This window comes from Falco rusticolus, chromosome 1, assembly GCF_015220075.1.
Source record: "Falco rusticolus isolate bFalRus1 chromosome 1, bFalRus1.pri, whole genome shotgun sequence".
In the NCBI taxonomy this organism is placed as follows: domain Eukaryota; kingdom Metazoa; phylum Chordata; class Aves; order Falconiformes; family Falconidae; genus Falco; species Falco rusticolus.
Genome location: NC_051187.1, coordinates 21,309,518 through 21,329,352, shown reverse-complemented (window position 1 = coordinate 21,329,352; position 19,835 = coordinate 21,309,518). Strand labels below are relative to the sequence as shown.

General features: G+C 46.0%; 1 protein-coding gene across 3 annotated transcripts in view; it reads right to left on the bottom strand.

Moving 5' to 3' along the window:
* The window catches only part of AP2B1 (adaptor related protein complex 2 subunit beta 1), an 81,118-nt gene that overhangs the window by 9,301 nt on the left and 51,982 nt on the right, over window positions 1-19,835 (bottom strand). For 2 of the 3 annotated variants that reach the window (XM_037374994.1, XM_037374993.1), the window contains exons 15-20: window positions 16,404-16,445; window positions 14,374-14,520; window positions 12,962-13,107; window positions 10,303-10,432; window positions 1,533-1,617; window positions 720-806 (exon numbers count right to left, since the gene is read on the bottom strand). In XM_037374994.1, coding sequence (XP_037230891.1) covers window positions 720-806; window positions 1,533-1,617; window positions 10,303-10,432; window positions 12,962-13,107; window positions 14,374-14,520; window positions 16,404-16,445 — 637 coding nt within the window. The remainder of the gene's footprint in view (window positions 1-719; window positions 807-1,532; window positions 1,618-10,302; window positions 10,433-12,961; window positions 13,108-14,373; window positions 14,521-16,403; window positions 16,446-19,835) is intronic. The other variant, XM_037374995.1, reaches the window with a different exon arrangement.

Below are 19,835 nucleotides of genomic sequence, written 5' to 3'. Positions count from 1 at the left end.
GCAAAGCTGCTATGCTGGCCCCATTCCACTTTTATACACTCCCTCATCCTTCAGCAGTAGTAAGGTCATACATACAAGTAGGATGCTCGCAGAGACAACTAGACAGCTAAACCACAGAGCTGAACGGGACAGAGTATGATCAAAATGCATCAGTATATTAGCTAACAGCAGCGGATCAAAACTCTCCTCAAATGATTTGGCCTCCATAGATGTCAAAACACTTTCTAGCGTGTGTAGGGTTACTCTTTCACAACAGAAAGAAGAAAGCAGGTGCTGAAAGGTGAAGTGACTGGCCCAGGTTTATGCAGGAGGTTAAAGTCAGGGCTGGAACACCTTGCCTGAAACACACAGTAGCAGGACAGGATTGCTGAACGGCCCCAGCACTGTATTCGGCCCTATTTAAAAGAGAGCAGCTTTGCAGGGAAGCAAAGCATAAAAAAAGAAAACAAAAATGCAAGGTCCAGAATAAGAGGAAGAAACAGACAGGTAAAATCTACGATCTGGGATTTTAAATGTGCTTTTATGGGGACCCAGCTAAAGTTTTTGACTGAAACAAGCCCTAGGATCCAAGGCGATTCTATTCATAAGCCAAGGCTGTTCTGTTCCAACGCCCATCTATCCACTAGCCATAGACAACGCTGTTAATAAGGTGATGTCTAGTGACCATACACCAAAACTGCTCTCAGCGTGGTAGAATTCAGCTAAATTAAGCTACTCACCAGCATTCAGGTGACAGTCTTTAATCTGGAACTGAAGCTCATTTTCATTTGGAATATCCTTCCATGTTGCAAGGAAGACCTGGCGCTCTAGAAACGAGAAAGACAATCAGCACTCCTGGATCCTCAAAGGACTGTACCATTAATTCATTGCAGAACATTACAAGACAGACACACAGAAGAGCTTTTGGTCATATTTTTCCCTGTCGTGGACAGATCCAGGATTTGCTCCTATAACACACTCAGCCTCACCATAAAAGCAGCAAAGCTTTGATGGATTTTTGGAACCCCCAAACCAGAGACAGCTTTTACCATATAAAGTGTTTACAAATCAAGAACAGGCAGGATTTGACAAGAAGGAATGAGATCCACGCATTTAGGATTATATTAGTGAAAGCTGCTTTTCAAGCAACTTCCCAGCCAATTCAAACAACAATTTAATAAAGGTGACCAGGAATACATGAATTACAGCAAAAGCTGTATGGGGGTAAATCCTAGACCCATTTGAGTGAATGAGACCCTCAAAAAAAGCCATCAAACCCCAAACCAAAACCAAACCCCCAAAAAATCAGCTTCAAAACAAACAGATCCATCCCTTTTCTGGCAGGGAGAATTAGAGCAGAGGACTTGGGTTCTGGTAACTACTGGAGCTGCAGGACAACGAGGACAGGCTACCAAACCAGATCAGCTGAGGCTGCTGAGATGCAGTGGCATGAAGGTCATGGCCAAGCACACGTGGATCACAGCTGTGGGACAACTGCACCCAGCAGCACAGTCTGGCTGAAGGAGGCTGACCACAGACCGAAAAGCACTCACCCATTTTGCCATCCTCTACGAAAAGCACGTTGAGAGGAATTAGGCAGCTGAAGTAAAAGACATCAATGTTGTTTTTCACAGCCACCTGTTACAGAAGAAACAGGGGGAGTTAAAGCATCTCTGTCAGCTGAAAGTCCAAAGGGATCCCAAGATTTCGCACAGTCTCATCGCTGGAGCGCTCTCTCCAAGCAGAGGCCAGCCCTGAATGTGAAACTACCGGGAAAGATGTTATCGAGCTTCTGGGTAATTTCAGGCAAGGATCAGTCCCACCCCTCTGTGCTCACTCCATTTTCACTAAAAGCTGCTCAGTCTTCTGTGAGCATCTCACCACTTCAGAGCCATCTGCACTGATGGGGTCACAGCCAGCATCCTTGCTTTTTTCTGCTCTTGTTCAGCCTCTCCCTCCCCTCGCTTCTTCTACCTCTGAGGTATGTTCATACCCCTTGGCTGCACACAGCTACTATCACGTCTGTCATACTGCACGTGAGCTTCTTTATCACCCACCTCTGCCATCTCTTGTAATTCCCCAGCTCCAGACCCCTGTGTACTCTTTATTTTCACCCCCATTTCTTTATTTTTTGCCTCCTTGATTAGTCCTGTCTCAGCCCAGACATTTTCCAGAAAGCCTGAAGCAGGTCTGCTGCCTGCACCTTCCTCGCAGCATCTCCCAACTCTCCTCCCTTTACCTTAGTGAAAGTTAGATAGTGAAAACGTGCTGGGGGCCAATCTCTGGAAGAAGAATGCCCTGCTACAGGGCAATCAGGGCTGGTAAAAAAAAAAAAAAAATAAAAATCACTTGACAAAAGACTTAATTCTCAGTGTCATTAAACTCCACCAGCCAAGGAGATGCACTGGACTGCCTGCCTTTTATCACACATGCTTGCCACATTACCGACTAATCTCTGCTAACACAGAGAGCCATCTCCGTTTAGGTTTTCCCCAGGCTGAGCGTTTATGGTACAGCAGGAGCAAACTGGAGGTCTGAGAAAGTGCACTGTCATAATATAGCACACAGCAAGGTAGCTCTGGGCTTTATTTCTATGCCTCTCACGCGCTCCCCGCATCATCCCACATAGTGATAGCCTGTCACAGGAGCACAGTTCAGCAGGCACCTGCCATTGCTTGCAACAAAGGAAATTTAGCCTGTAAGAGAGACCCAGAATTGAGGTTATGTGAGGAGCCCTGAATTTCAGGAACCACTGGAGCTCCTAATTCCTTTGAAAAATCCTGGAAGGGGTTCTCCAATTTGTCACCCAGCTGAAACACAAACCAGATCATGCTAAAGGCCAAGCAAAGAAATAAATTTGCTGCTACAAAGATTTACACCAAGACAAACTCCACACACATGAATAATTACGTATATTAGTGTCCTACTGAGAAAAACCTGTTGTCCCATAGTGGCAGGTTTAGAAAGACATCCCCAAATGTTGGTAAAAACAGCTGCAGATAGAGCAGGGAGGGGAATAAACCAGAGAATTCAAACATAAGTCAGCTGGTTAGACATGCATGCAAGCCAGAGGACAAGCGGTAGGAGCAAGCTCCCAAATGAACTCTTCCAGCAATTGGGAATGTCCCAGAAGTGCAAAGAACAGCAGACAGGCAGATGTGACAGTTAGTAGAGTTTCTACTTTCAGCCATCACTAAAGGCAGCAGCTTATATATAATTCCCACAGTGCCAACCAGCTTAAGAAGGGATTAGTTTAAAGCCCACTAAAACCATGTAAATGATGGTGCAACCTAGAAAAAAAATATAAATGGAAACGGTCCTCTGTAATAGGGAGCTGTTACGTGCTTCAGTTGCTGGCATCATACTCATGAGCTGGAGCATCTAGTGTTTAAGCTAGAGGCACCAAAGCCAGAGGGGTAAAAGCAGATTGATGGATGGACTCAAGTGATTCACCTCTGAAAAACGTGACTAAACAGACTGGGTGAGTAGCCAAAAAACACACCTCTGAGCCTGGGAGGGGAGAGCTGGGGGAGGGACAGCAGGGCAGCCATTCCAGATGCTACGCTTAGATATAAGTCATGGAGATGAGCTAGAAGAGGGAAAATTTAGGCTGAATGTCTGGGAAAACTCGACAGTGAGAATTATTAAGCAGCACAAAATTCTCCTGAGGAAGACAGATGCTCCAGTGCTTAGAGTGTTTAAAATTGGCCTTGACAATGCTCTCAATAAGAGGAACTGTAGAAAAACAATAAAGTGTACCAGGGACTACACTGCGTGACCTAAGATCTTTTCCAGCTCCGATTCAATCATTAATTGCCTTGCCCTAGAACAACAGAGATTACTTGGCTTTTGTAGCTAATTGTTGTTGCCATACAACAGCAGTTTCTTACAAGGGGGGTGGAAAGCACTGCCTTCTCTCCAGTCACGGTTCTAGAGGCATACTCAAATTAATATGCTAACCCTGTCCCTGCAGTTACAAGGATGCTATAAAAAGGTATCTGCTGACCTGCTTCTCAACTCTGCAGAAACACACTGAGTAAGCTGCTTTGGCTATACTCTGGAGAGCTACCCAATTAAGATGCTCTGAAGTGCAATTTCTTCCCACCAAAGCAAAGCAAGTCACACATGGCCTTCCAAACTGCATCACTGGGTTAGTAATGACATCACGTGTCACCTTGCAAGTATCTGTAACGATGCAGAAACCAGCTGTTACAAATAACTTTTGCAAACAGGAAAGGAAAAAGCTACAGCCTCCTTAAACCTATAGCACCAGGACAAAACCAGTATGTTTTTCAAGACTAGCTTCCATCATCCAACACCACGCAGCTCCCCTGAACAGCCAGGCATGCACGGTTAGCACTGTGGTCCCCAAGATCTGGTCCATGAAAAGGCACCTGCAGATACCTGGATGGGGAGCTTGCACCAAGAAGCAGCTAAGAGGCCCTACCAGTTGTTAACAGCTTTCCAAGGTCACACTTCAACCTTTGTGCTGCCACATCGGGATCATCCAATGCCATCTGACAGGCTACAAAAGCAACTGCAGGCAGAAAGCAGATCCACAGCACTGCCTGTGAGAAACCAAGTAGCTAATAGGAACAACTTGCCAAAAAAAAATAAATTCCAGTGCTCCTCAGGTGGGAATGCCAGCCTGAGACAATCAACGACATTTAAAGCGATACTAGTAGCTGAGAAGTCTCTCCAGGTTTGACAAGCTTGAATGGAACCTCCACTTGCATTCAGTAAATCCTCCAGTCCAGACTAGCTTTGCCTGTGGCTCTGCAGCTTTAACCTGCAGACCTGGACATGAACCATTAAATCTTTAGCCAGACCTTCAGCTTCAGACCTTTGAGAGCTGAAACAGGATTTTAAATAAAAACAGCTCTCCATCTGTGATCTTTTTGAAAGGAGGAAAAAAAATATTACTACCTTGTGAATTTAGTCAAGCAGACTACAAAGCTTCTGGGGGATAGAAGTCAAAAGGTGCCAGATTTTCATGTGATGCTTCACTGCTGAAAAGGTGTGAGCCCACTAAAAGCTGGCACAGAGTTCCCCATCACTTATGTCTTGTTCATGATCTGACTAGAGGAAGCAGCACCTCTAGAAATAACTCTCGGAACATATTTGTTCACCTTGCAGCATGAGCACCCTTCTGTTGTCCTGTCTTGCAGTGCAACCCTCTGATAGCCAACACATGGTGTTTTGGGGAAGAGGTACCTCCTAAGAACAATGCTAAGTTATTTTCTTCAATAGTGTAGGTTTCTGGTGCTTTAAATCCCAGACTTGAGCATAAGAACCGACTTTCAAAGTCAAGTCTGAAGGCAACACAGATGCTTTCCATCAGCAGCAAGTACACAACATACCCACTTGGAATCCCATTAGCACCTACACTAAATTAAGGATTTACTTCAAGTTGGGTTTTGCTTTAGAGCCTGGTAACAGCCAAACTGCTGAGGCGAGAACAACTTTCCTCTACAGAGTCTTTTTTACCTCTACCAGCACAAGGTCACGGTTTGTTCTGTGACAGTCTGCTGCTCTGGCTGTCAGATGCCCCCAGGGAGTGCGAGCTATTTCACTTCATTTTGTTTGACAGGTAGGGTTCTCGGGATCCTACGGGCGCTCGACAGCCACTGCCAGCCAGATGCTCTACCTACAGGCACAAGCCCTGAGCCCAGGCAGTGGTGCTGTGCACAGACCGCGAGGCTGGGTGCTGCGCCCCTGGCTAGGGCTGTCATCTCCGGGCACGCCGCTTACGTCAACGGCCAGGGAACAGAGAGTTACTGGGAGGGCTATGCTCTCATGTGTGCCTGGCTGTACTTGAAGTTCAAAATGTACTCTTTTTTTTTTGTTGGTTTTTTCCCCCAAGTGTGCCGTACCATCATGTGGAGGACCTGCCCTGAATCGGCAAGCCAACAGCTTTCTGCAGTTGAGCTAGGAACTGGCCGCAGATGCCAAGCTGTGATCAGAGTCCTTAATTCAGGGAGCTCCCAGGAGGGTTCTCTGCTGGAATAAGACTCTCACACTAGTACAGACAGTTGAAAAATAACCGAGACAACAAACACAAGAAGGCACCTTCCACATCTAGCTACCTAAGGCTGTTCTGTGGTGGTTGGTCTGTTCATTTTGACCCAGCTCACACACAGGCAGATATTTTGCTATTTATCAAGCAGGCTCTGAAGAGAGAACAGCTGCTGGCTGGACTTGCTGCTCACACTGATTCTCAGCCTTGTTTTTATGGAGAATTGAATGTGTGAAATCTGTTTCCAAGTACCGAGAGCTCTGCATTTGTGACCTGAGATACATTAACACTCCTCAGGAACGAGAGCTCCAGCGGTTCTGCATTGCAAGCAAGACAGTGAAGAATAGAAGAGCGTAAGTCATGAGTTACAGCAGAACTGACTGTGGAAGGATAAGCACGATCTAGCTCATTAGCAAGACTGATCTTTTCTCAATGGAGAAGCTGCACCTTCATCTGCCTTCATAGAAATGTTTAGCCAAACTCATTGGAAGAAACAAAAATATTCTGCACCTCACACTGCTCAGCATTCAAGGGAAAGGTCTGTGCTTCCAAGTGTCACTTTTCAGGAGGTAATGCTGCTGGCAGACCCTTCTCCTTCAATACTCGCCAAATCATTTCACAGGCGTTTTGGAAAACCGAAGCAATGCTGCTTTCGGTTGCATGCTCAGTAGCTGCAACAAACAGCCCTGGCAGTCAACAGCAGGTAACACTGGTGAATGCAACACACTGATTGTCAATTTGGACTGTGGATCCCAAGAGGATGGCAATGCTCCAGGCTCAGACTTGCTACTGCTCCGGGAGTCCCTGCAGCTTGGTTTTGATTGTATCGTCTCTGGCGGGGGGTTACCATCTCACAGAAGAGATTATCATATTCAGGCCATGACGGGCCAGGCCTGAGCTCTGAAACTCTCACAGCAGCTGGCTCCACTTCACGTATTTCCAGGATTACCCTACCAGGATATACCAGCAATTCGCATTTACCCAAATGAATGAATCGAGTACTCTTTATTTTACAGCCCTTGAAAGGCCATTTGTGAGGGACAGTGGTTCTCTTTTGGAATAAGAAAACGCCCGGGATGAGAGCTTTTCTATTCTATTTTGACTTGAAGTATCCAGAAAGAGTTAATATCCCTCATCAATGCAAATCCCTATTTCAGAACCCACTTTCCCCTTTGAGAGCTGAAGGTCTCACACATGCGGTAGCAAAGATACCTCAACCACCCCATCTCTTCCACTAGCTACAATGCCAACAGCCTACATGCCATCAGATGGGTGTCACTGCTTTGGTTGTGGAAAGGCAACTCCAGGACCCAAGCAGGTCAACACAACTCCTAGAGCCATCTCCCTGGCTGGCAAACAAGCCATGGCTATCAAATATCCATGAAGCTCAACGTAACCTCTTGCATACCTTTGGGCAAGAGCTTGTTGAGGCTTACAAGTGTCATGCTCTGCAGAAGCAGCTCTGGGTAGACAGACCACAGCACCCACAAGTACCAGGTAGCCTCCAAAATGCTGTCAAGGTACTGCAAGAGTGTCACCCAGCAGAAGTTAGCAGGGCACAAATACTGAAGTCAGATTTTCTTTAGCAACAGGCATGCTCTGAAGGCATCTGACAACAGCTTTTTAGTCTGTAAGAAGATGAAGCAGAGAGCAGGGATTGGAGTCCATTCAGCCCTACAGTGCTGCATCCAGCAGCTTTATCCTTTGGCTTTATCTTTTGAATAAATCACTGCTTGACTGGGGTCAAGACCTGTTGACTCAGACAAGAAAATGATCATCACTACTCTGGGATGGTAGGGAGAAGCCTGGTATTCGTCATCACAAGATGCCAGGTGCCAGGTGACTGGCAAGCAGAAGACTCTTCAGTTATATTTTACCTAAGTAAGCCTCGGAAAATATTTCAGTCCTCCTCATCTTGTAAAAATGTCTTTTTGGTTAACTTGTCAAATACTTCAGTTTCTTTTCATGATTACAAATGTTAAGATTAAACCAGCTGTATTGGGCGAAAGATTAGAAATGGTAGTAAAAATAACCTGAACAAAACTTGAATTCATTACTTCTGAAATAATTGCCTAAGGAATGTACAACTAGTCTTTGAAGTTTCTAATTAACATGACAAAACGTTGAAAGCTATCAGTTTGGTTACTTCAGGACTTAGTTTTCTCATTACAAAAACAAAAAACCCCACCAGAATAGGAGATGAACATAAGGTCCTCGGGTTCAAACCAGCCCTGCATCTACTTCAGCGTTCCCCAGCTCAGAAAAAAAAAAAAAATCACATTAAGCAAATTCAACTTGATGAGTGTTTTGGATCTTCAATGAATAGTGGAACATTTGTATTCTCTACTCTTATATTATGCTATAAATTGTTCCCTAAGTAGGTCACCAAAACGATTTCTGAATGTTTCAAGACAGATAATTTCTACATGAACTCACAAAACAAAACCAGAGCCTTAGCTGTCAGGGCAATGACAGATCTCCATCAAACCCACTGCTGTCAAAAAAGTAAGGGGAGCGCTCTTTTTAACTTGGCATCTGCTATCGTGATTCAACTCTTTGCAGAGAAATATACTATTACTCCATATGGCAGCTTCCCCAATTGTAAAAGGGCAGCCAACTTCTATGGCAATGAGAGAGCTAGCAAATTAGCAACTAAGTCTGGCACTAATGAATGCTCCGCTGTCTCAATAGAAGGTAGCTGGAGGTTTCCTCGCATGTTTTCTCTTTGCTTTGTTCTAGCAGAAGATGCTACAAGAAACAAACCATGCTCCGATCCCTTCGGAGATTTAACAACCCCAATACTTCACTTCCTTTCTGATCAAAGGGAGCAGCAGTTTCAGCATGCCTTGTTGAGAGAGTCCCCAGTGTTACGGAGACACATCAGGACTGTCACCTCCTAGAGATTTCCTAATTTCCTTCCGAGCAGGAGGCGGATTTTCCCACTTGCACATCCCACACGCTGACCCAAGCGCAGCCACGCGACCTCATCCTCACGACCTGGACACAGAGGGAATCCAGCTTCCCCATGAGCTGGAAGGGGCCTCTGTGGAAGACAAGCCCATGTAATTCATTCACTGCCCGCAAGCTCCCCCGTCGCATGACTGAGCTCAGAGCCCGAGTGTAGGACTGCTCGTTTGAGTGCCAGAGAAGCTATTTCAAGCTGTTTGCCCAAAGACTCATCAATAAGTCATAAGCCCCAGAATGGAAGTCAAAAGAAGGGAAAAAACAGTTGCTCAGGCAGAATAAATAGTAGCTTCCATTGCATTCTTTTAATCTAAAAAGAGAACGAGCTGCTTCAAAATATTCCCCTCTATGGGCTGCTAGGCTACAGGAACCCGCCCCAGTTCTGTCTCCTGGAGACAAGAGGCAAGGGAGACGTGCTACAGTGGAAGTTAACCACATCTTTGGGATGCTGGGAAAGTCATCCTGGAGGACCCAGCTACACAGAGCAGAGGCAGGAGTCACTTGCTGAGCGCTCTGCAGAGCGTCTGCACACGGCAGCAGCCAAGAGCCTCCTTCCAGGGAGAACTGTCCGCCCGAGGGGCCCTTCAAGATCAATGCCCCCGAGGCACGCCAGGACTGATGGAGACAGTCTCTGGTCCAAAGCAGGGGGGGAGTATCTCCCTGGCTCTGTCGTGCCTTTATCAGATTGGCAGCCCAATCTGATAAAACGCCTCTTCTAGGGAACGCTGTCCCCAACGCACATCAACAGCCTCATTAATGAAACATTAGCTGCTTACGTCATTTCTCCTCTGCCTTTCCTGGAGCACATCTTGTTTGCCTTGGATTAAGCTATCTGGGGCAGGGATATGTCAATGCCTTTGTAAAGCACCCTGGCAGTTAAGAGCACTAGAGAAATATTAATCACTCAGCAGTTGCCATCATTCCTGCAATTCCTTTAATTGCCTCAATTCTTGCTGACAGCCCTCGCTGCCTGCTCCGCCCCAGGCATGCACCTTCTCTGTTCAGACCAGCTCCAGTTCATAAACTCAAGCAAACCTCATGCCCAGCTTACAGAAGAGCGTTACTGGAGCAGACAAAAACCTTAATCTGAACAGATGCAAGAGGTGGGTTTGAGGTGTTTGAAAAGTCACAAAATTCAAGAAGTCTCTACATCAGTCCTCTGGGAGAGGCTAGAAAAAGGAATAGGAAGAAGTTTTGGCCTGACTCACGGTCCAATGGTCTGCCAGGTTACCCTACACACATGGTATTTTGTTTAAACAAACAGTCTCACCACATTGTATTGGGCCGAACTGTGCTGAGCACCCACTGATCTCCCCCCCCGGCCAGAATGAGATAATCCTTACCTGGAGGTTGTTCAGAGGCTCCATTTTCATGACTGGTCCCAGAGTGTTGAGGGGCAGGGAGACATCGATACTTTGGTTTGGCATCAGAGGTGTGTGAATGGCCAGTGGGGTGCTCGGGATGACCCCGAAGCTGGACAAGAGAAAAACAGAGGTGATGACAGCAGCACTGCATTGCCCACTCCCTATCCCCCTTTTGCCCAGTACAAGCTGGCGCATCTTCCTATTACTCCTGAGTTGCCCCTGCTGTTACTCCAGGGGAGGAACACAGCTCAAAACAGCAGACACTAAGTAGGACAAAGCACAGGGAAACTCAACGAGGTCGGTCTCGCCAATAACATGCACCATCCTGCCCAAGGGATGAGCATCTGGGAGCTCTTCCATTACCTGCACAGCACTGGTCTACGTGCTGAGCAGCAGCCTGCCCAGCAAGGAGCAGCACCTGGACTCAGACCGATGCCTCTCAGCATTCTCTCACATAGCTGCAGAGCACTGCGAGCACATCACACAAGGTATGGCTGTTCCATCCTTGGGAGCTATGGAAGAAGGAACTGGAACCAACACAGAACAAGTAGATAACCAAGGAGGAGTATGTGGTTTGTAACAGAGCACTGCAGAACAAATGAATCAACGCAGCCGGCTGTCTGCTCCCAAATGACAGCGTCTGGCTCTGTCGCTTGGTTTGAGCCTCGTTCAGCTGGGGATGTATACCACCATAGGAAAGCAAATGTTTACTTGCCCGTTCAGTCCAAGAGGCAAGTAATTTAATTCCACAGGCACCTCTGCTTAGTGGGGAGAAGAGGAAAAGCAGCTAATGTTTAACATAACACTTCTGTACTATGTACCAGTTTCTTCTCAAAAGCAGGTGGAAGGGCAGACGCCTAAGGTAGTTTTGGTGTCCACTTATGACTGCATTTCTCTTTAGCAGAATGAATATTAGCTCAGAGGTGACAAAGTATTTACAAAGACGTATAGGTGTGTATTTTTATTTTATGCACTAAAAAAATGATACTGCCTCTGCAGAGAGTCAGCCACCTGTGTATTGAGTATGTCACTCCTTTAGAAACCTGTAGATGCCCTGTTCTTTGTTCTCCTTAGTTTTCAGCTCTAGGGAGCCGAAATAAGAGTACACTCAGCAAGGGCCTAGCCAAGTCATTTGCCTTCTATAGCCATTTCACCTTGGGGGACATAAGCCCTAGCATTTTCCCTAAGACTCAGAGGGAAAACGAAGTTGCATTTTGCTACCAAGTGGTTGTGATATTACAGCACACTAGAGCTCTAGCGCTTTTTTTTTTTTTTGCCTTTTTTTTAATGCTTTATCTCAAGACTGCAGTGAATGTGATTAGTAGCAGCAGGAAAGGGGGAAAAAAACAACAGAAACTTCCCAACCACAAACCTTAATATGTAAACCTAAAGAGCCAGCCCACTGCAGCTCTTTCCAACGCACCAGCCACACTGGAAAGCAGTGACAGGAGAACAGTGTTTGCAGAAGAGTAAATAGTAGTAGATTGTACATGGAGCATGTGCTGATACGCTGCAGAAGGAGAAACTGCTGGTTTACTGTACAGTTTCAACTTCTTACATCCTTGAGAAGTACCATGTAGGTGTGGCTAGAACACAGCTTGATGTATGGAGGGGAAAAAAAAAAAAATCACAAGCAAACCAGCTTTTTTTAGGCCAATTTGCATGAAACATTTGCATGTAGCAGCTTAGCAAAACTCTCCAGAAAATATAGCAGTCCAGGGAGAACATTGACTAAGACTTACTTAGCATAATGTCTTTTGTAAGTAAATATTATTCGTCCCAAGAAATCCCAAATTTGCAAGGCTAACAGTGATATTAAAGAGATGGTTTCAGTGGATCTTTAGTATAGAGAACCCTTTTCTAGTGAAGGAATATTAAGGAATACAGCAAACATTTCAGTCACGAGATATTCTTTACGGTCTTGATAAGAACTACCTTGATTCTTGCTCAAGATAGCGTATAGCAAGCCACACAATAAGCATTTGTGGGAAGACACCATGGCTATACTGCCATGTCACGTCTTTTGGCTGAGATGGGTTTCTGAGAACAAGCTGTATGCTCTAAACGTTCAAGTGGCTGCTCCTTCTGACAAAATTGTTCTGCTGCCAATTACAGGGAAAACATGTGCCATAGGGTCTTAACTTGCAACTTCTTCATTGACAAATAGCTTTATTAATGAGACCTGTACCTCCAGACAGTCTGAGGGACAGCACAGCAATTAAGTCAGGAGGTAGAGGCATTATGAATTGATACTTGTGCAGCTCAAATGCTTGCCTGTTTATGCTCTTGCTTTCCTCAGGGCACTTACTGGCTATAAAACCACTAACCTGCCTAACAACTCATGAGACTGCTTTAGAACTCTGCAGAGATTAAATGGGGCAGATGCTGTTTCAGAGCTAAGAGAACAACAGGACCGTCTGCTGCCCGTTTCCTCACAGATTTATCAGTCTGTATTTTCAGCCCTTTCACACAACTGTGGTGTGACAAAGAGTTCAGGCCGTACCATCCAGCTGTTTCTGTGACTGCATTACATACCTACACAAGAGTCCTCCCTATATCTAGCAGTGTAGACACAGACTCCTTTCACAGGACCATGCAATCTTTTTAACATAGTGGACAAAGGATATTGATTTCTTACCTGTTCTTATTGAACTGAATGGCAAAGTCGGTCATGTGCTGCAAAGCTTTATTGGTAAAGTTCATCTCCATGTAGATGTGTCCCTGCCTGTGACTGAACGTGCCTGAGATCTCCAGTCCTTTAGCCTTCACTGCAGGCAACCAAACCTTGAACACAAGAGATGTCACTCAGCATGAGAAGCTTAGCCTGAACATAAACAGTTTTCCAAACAACAGAGAAGCCCCGAGTTCCAAAATCCCGCTACATTGGCACATCAAGCCCACAAATGCTAAAGAAGCACTACAAGGGTGATACAACATGGGGTGTTGAAAGGATCAAGCTCACCAACGAGAAATAAGCTTGCTGCTCCTAATCTGTATTTGTTCACAGCACTCACATAAGAATTCAAATATACTATAGCATTAGTGTGCACAAGAAACAGTGAAAGCTTGTGTCCATTGCACTAATGCAAAACTTACCGAGGCTACTGATGGACAGGCTTCTCCAAGGACTTGTTGGGCTATTAGAGGCAGGACAATACTAAAGTTTGAACCAAATAAAATCACAGGGCTGATACTATTAGCTGTTCAGGTTCTGGATTCCCAAACCATCCTTGTGGGGAAAAACCCAGACCCAAATTTGAGTAGTGCAAAATGAAGTTCTACAAAGCTCAAAATTACTAGGTTCTTTTGTACTTGGTCTTATATATGGTGCAATACTTGCAAGCAGCTAAGGACCAAAAGCCTTGAGCATGCTCTGCATCCTATGTTTCATAGGATGACTTCAGTTCATTCATCCATAGGCTATTAAGTGTGCTAATTTTTGTTTATTCGCTTTCAGGCCTGAAAGGCTATCCCTGAGCTCCCTGCGGCTGCTCCACAGCCTGTTACTAGGACCATGTTCCGCATCTCACAAACCCTCCAGACTAAGCACACTTCAGTCAGTGCATCTGTGATCTCTCTCACTAACAGAGCATTTATTTGCATTACACTGCAGCACGCTCATCCCAACCTCGTGACTATCTTCACTGTCATGTTGGATTCCTCCAAATAAACGAATCTTCCATGAAAGTTGTAGCAAATGGTACCCTGCCCTCAGCTTCCTGAGGAAATTTGCTAAGAAGTAGGTCTCCAGGAAAGCTGCTCTGACGAAATTGAAATTCTCATATCTTATATAAGCCATTCTTTAGAATAATATTGTTAAGTGCAAAATGAGAGAATTGCTAAAAAACCCCAGCAGTTTGTAACATGGTCTCCAACAAACTGTTACTCTGCCTGGGGAAAACCCAGGGCATCCCTAATGTAACAGAGTTGAACTAAGGTGCCCCAATAGCACCAGAGACCCACACAAAGGGGATACCAGAGAGCAATCTCAGACTTCTTGTAGCCTCAAGTAAGGCAATATACTGAGGATGATGCTTTTTCCTTACGTACAGACTTGGGAGCCACATATCCTCCAGGAGCCATGCCTATACCAGATGAGAGCTCGAAGAGGTCGTTGAGTCCACTGCTCACCACCGCTGGGGTGGGTGAAGGGGCAAAGGTGGCTGGCACAGAGGAGGGAATGTAGGTCTGCCCCACCTGGAGGGGTTAGAAAGGACAGGCACTGATTAACATCACATATGAAGAACACTACTTACTAAATAAAGCATGAACTTGGGCAATATTCTAAATATTTTAAAGCTGCTTGCAGCTTCCCCACTGAATTATCAATAGTGCTAAATAATGCATTTGAATTCCAAAGCTCTTGGCAACTAAACCCTACACTCGGCTGTCACCCTCAACCGTGCAATAGCTTTCACATCATTTTTTATGGCTCCAGTTATCTACTCCCACTATAGCAGCATCTTTCTTCTCCATCTCTCCTTCTCATGAAGACAGTATTTTTTTGTGGACCTACCCTATGTAAACCCAGGGGAAAAAAAAATGCTTCAAATTTTCCCCAACTACGACAATCTTCAGGAATCTGTGAGACCTTGCATTTCCAGAGATAGTAAGGGAGTCATGACTGTACTGTGTACTCTCACCCAAAGCCAGAGCTCTGCATTCTCAGCATTGTGGTCCAAAAGCAGAACACGAAGCAGAACTAGCTGCCTCTGCCAGAGGACAACCCTTCTGCAGGAAGGGCAATCCTTCCCTCTCAGGACTTAAATAAGGGCACCAAACCTGGAATATTAACGTTTAGGTGCCCAGCTCCAGATGGGACAGTCACACTCAAGTTAAGACTCCCAAGCTCTCTCCTGTGAACAGGAAGAATTACGTGCTTGAGAACAGGATTCACCAGTCAGCAGCCCAGAAAGGGGCAGAATAAGGCAGGCAGTAGGAAATACTGATGACAGGTCTGGGTCTGAAGCCTTGCTGCTGTTCTGTGTTCAGGAACCCACCTGAGATGTGGTGTTCCCATCAACCCTTTGGACAGGGAGGACCGGTGGTTTTACAGAACTGCTTGGTGGGTATGCTGGCCCAGAAGGCAGAGACCTGGCTTTGTAGGTATGATCTCTACAGAGTATCGCCCATGTCCTGGTGCGTACCGCCTGGGGGCTACAGATGTACTGTACCGCCAGCTCTCCTCTGCCCTCATGCTGAAGTTAGAAAGGAATGCAAGATCCGCAGGGAAAGAAGGAGAGAGAATGACTGCAGCCATAACAAGGGTCTCTGAAAAGCCCTCACTCCAGAACTGAGTATGCTTTCCTGACTGAATTACTGGCTACACAGTCCTGGGAAAAGGGACTGGAGCTTTCTCCAGGAGACTGCTTTTGGCTGTGGGTTGGAGGCACACTCCCTCCTGCCCACTGCATCTCCAGGTCATCTTGCATCCTTTTCCCATGCTTTCTTGGAAGAAACCGGTATGCATTTGAAGCCAAGCGTGCTTTGGAAGCAGCCTGAAAGTCTCCGATGTCCTGGCAAGCACTCTAGGCACTAGGACACTCTCAAAGCACCGGTACGGAGCAGTGCAACACTGGTGGCAAGCAGAGTTCAGTGACCACACGTAGTAGGAAGGCTCAGAGCATTTGATCCAGATGTCCAGAAAAAAAATCTTATGTGGCATTTGGGAGGAGAAAAGCACTGAGTTCAGACAAGCCCGTGGTGACACTGGGTTAGAGTTGCAACAGAACAGGCTTTGTGGGTAGAGAGGTAAGCATCCTTTCAGCTGCCAAAGCCGCTGCACAAGGACTAGGGTACTGCCAGTGTTAATGCTGGTGCTCAAACTAACAGCTCTGAGAAAGAAGAGCTCATCAGAGTCAACAGCTCTAGCCCTGGCTGCTCTTATGAAAACCTAGGTGTGACAGCTGAACTCAAAGCAATATAGGCGGGGATCTGTGTGTTTCAGTTGCTTTTGTCCATTTTCAAACATCTTCAGAGATTTAAAGCATCTTCCAGCACATAATGGGTGATGTTATGTTTAAAAACCCTGAGCTTTGAGCAGCTTTTTTAATTTGGGAAAAAAATGGAATGGCACTTACTGCCGGGCTTCCTCCAATGCCCCCGCCAAGGTCACTGCCAAGCTGAAAGAGAGAAGGAGAGAGAGGAGAGAAAGACCGAGTTCATTTAAGCCAAGTGTCAGATGGCCGGAGTGGAGCTCAGCTGACCGCAGTGCTGCGAGCACACCTTGCTCGCTTGCCGCGTACAGGACAGACAGAAACGCAATGATGGGAAAGCACAGGGAACAGAGGGGCTTTTTTGCTTTGATGTCAGCAAAGCTATTTGGAGAACCACCCCACACACCTACTGTGGCCAGGAGTGTTTTGCAGGTTAATAAGAACAAAACCTCACCCCCTCTTGTGCCTGTCATCTGCACCAAAACTCTATGCAATTCTTTGTGTTTCACGCATCAGTGCTTTCCCTTCAACCCACCACACTGGCTGCCAGCAGTCCTGAGCAGCTCCACAAAACCCAGTGGGGTAAGTGTGAAATGGAATAAAAATAAAACCGACAGGAAGCTCGCTTCCTGAAAGCTTTAGTTTTCTAGTGAACAGCTATGAACTATGGGAAAACACAATGCATTTTGGCTACATTCCTCCGACATCCAGCTCTTTTCAGTAACAAGGAAGAAAGAGAACAGGATACATGCCGGCTGTTGCAACAGCTCAGATAGCTGGGCTTTGTCTTCCCTTTGAAGATGCTCCTCTCCCTTAGACAGGAAAAAAAAAAAAAAAAATCCAGCTTCATCATCTAATGGGCCACTCAAAGTAAAGAGACCTTACAGTGCACTAGGATATTTCAGTAACCATCTCTGCCAAGCTATACAGTTATGGTTTGAGGCGACTGAAATAGCCACTGTGTACCACCTGCGCAACCCTCCATAAACACAAAATCCTCTCTGAAGCCCTTCTGCCAAACCACCCTGCAGCCCACCTAGAAACCAGCCTGCCACGAACCCCCTTCACAGAGCATCCAGACCACCTTCTCAGTGATAAAGCCCATTTTTTAAACATCCACACCATTCTATATGCTTGAGAGAATTCAGTGATCAGGACAGACTCTAAAAACGGCTACAAGTGCTGTTTGTGAGTACAATATCGTTCCTGTGAATATTTATAAAGCACTCAACAGATGACTGATAGCCAGGAGGAAACAAGCACAGATCTGCAGCAGGTATTCACTATAGACATCTCCAGGCTTAGCTGTATCCTAGGCTTTTGTTCCAGAGACTACAGTAGGTTTTTTGCCTAGTGCAGGGTTTTTTTTTTAGTTACATTCAGCCAAGGATCACACTCTGACAGTGTTCGCGGAGGATGAAGCAAGCGTAGGGGTGAGGTAGGAGCCAGCCCCATGGGGAAAAGGCTGGACTGGCAGACCAGAACAACACAGCTCGCCTCGGCGCACAGATAAAAGGATGAAATGCCTGGAGAAGAGCTGGCAAGTTGCAAGACAGTGACTTCTAGATGATAACTAACATTCAAAAAACCAAAAATTTGACAAATCCCTGGGCTACTCTGGATCGCCCCCCATCCCCTGGCATCTCTCTTTCCCCTAGTCCCCACAGGAGCCACCTGATGCAACCTTAGCTACCACAAGTAGGTGTTAGAGAAGCAAAAATCACAAGCAATTTGCCTTTTGTTAAGAAGCCTTAAGAGCTTTTTTCCTCTGGGAGATGCAGTTTATCCCTACTTGAGGTCATGGCAGGAATTTATAGGGACATCCATCTTCTGCCACAACCACCTCTTCATACAGCAACCCAGCCTCTTGCTGCCCACGGCAGCGCACTCCGCAAGTCCAGTTTTTGTTGGTTGACTTAAGAGATAACAGATAAAAGCGAGTGATTCCAAAGTCAAAAGAAGAATCAGTCACAGACCAAAGGAAGCCAGCCAGAGGATGCAAATCCAATTAATACTGAGCTTATAAAATAGAGCTTATTACACTGACGGGTCTCCCCCGCTGAAACAGCCTGGCAGAGCAGAGTTTTGTTCTACAGACTGCTCTTTAAGCCAAGCCATGTTTTAGATTAATATATCAGATCATTTACATCTTGTTACTGGCTCACTGAGGAGTAATAAATGCAACTATTACGCCTCATCCCTATTCAGTCTCGCACACAGATGAACTTCACACTTTATACTGACAGGCAGTGAAGTCCAGAGGAAAAGACAAAAGGTGAAGAATCCAGTTCATTTCCAAACATTATTGTATGCAGGAGAAAGACTGGCTTATCAAGCAGCAAGCACTTTACAAAGGATATTATGGCAATGACTGAATAATTCTGCATAATCAAGCCAGATGTTAACTATTTTACTATTTCGTACTACATGCATCATAAGAAGCTGCAGGCTAGGAATCCAACCTTGAAGAAACCCGTACGCTGATATCTGTGTATCTTCACTCACTGTGAAGGAGGGAAGGAATGACATACTGGGGTTCCTCAAGCTATCCACAAGTCTTACATTTTCCCTAGCTGTCAGGCCTTTGGGGGAAAGTACAAATTGGATTTATTGCTTGTCTTGAGTCGACATTCCAGCTCTCACCCCCTACAAGGCAGAGAAAAAAACCTCACTGGCTCAGAGAATTTACCATGAGCCTCCTTACATTTCCTAGGTCGCACCCAGCATCTCTGTGCTTTGTAGTAGAAAAGATCTCTTTCCAGTGCCCAGCAGCTCTGACCGGCTCCTCCTGAAGCCCTGCTTTACTCATAGGAGGAGACTGCACACAGCAGCCTGCCACTCTCTTGGCTCCTATGCCTGGAAACAAGCACTGCAGATGTGTACTACAAAGCCGCAGAGCAAGCTCCAAGGAGCCAGCAGCTTCACCAGGTCCCTGAAGGCAGAGCCGGCTCTACTTACATAGTGAAAAGAGATGTGACGACATATCTACTTCAACAGAAATTTAAGGGGGGGAAGTTAAATAAAGAACTAATCAGTTCCACATCAGATCCAGGGTGCACTACTCATTGCAGCAGCACAGAAATCCCTCCCTCCATTTTTCTTGCCTGTCCCCCTCCTGTAGCACCAATGCTTTCCCCACTCAGCCACTACAGGTCTAGTTTATTCAATCCTCCTGCAAGATGCCCAAGACCTAACTTAATACCGTCTCTTCCATCATTTTGAGTTTGGAAACAGCCATGTGTGTGAGTAAGAGGGAAGGAGGAAGACAGGGAACAGGAACCAATTACCCACGGAGTGTCCTCTCCCATCTGGAGTGACAGGCAGAGTGCAGAAGGAAAGAAGCAGATATTAGTCAGGCGTGAAGCGATGCTGAACCAATTCCCCAGGGCTGGCAGCTCTAGTTAACCATTTCCATTCATCTCATGGCCGGGCAGCTGCTCCTTTCAGAAGGACAACATGAACCTGCCCTACATGAGAGCAGGCAACAGCCCCGCGGAGGAGAGGATCACATTAACAGAGCTGTCAGCCCTGCTTAGGCTGAAATGGTCGCCTGATGAAACGAAGGTGGGGTGGACG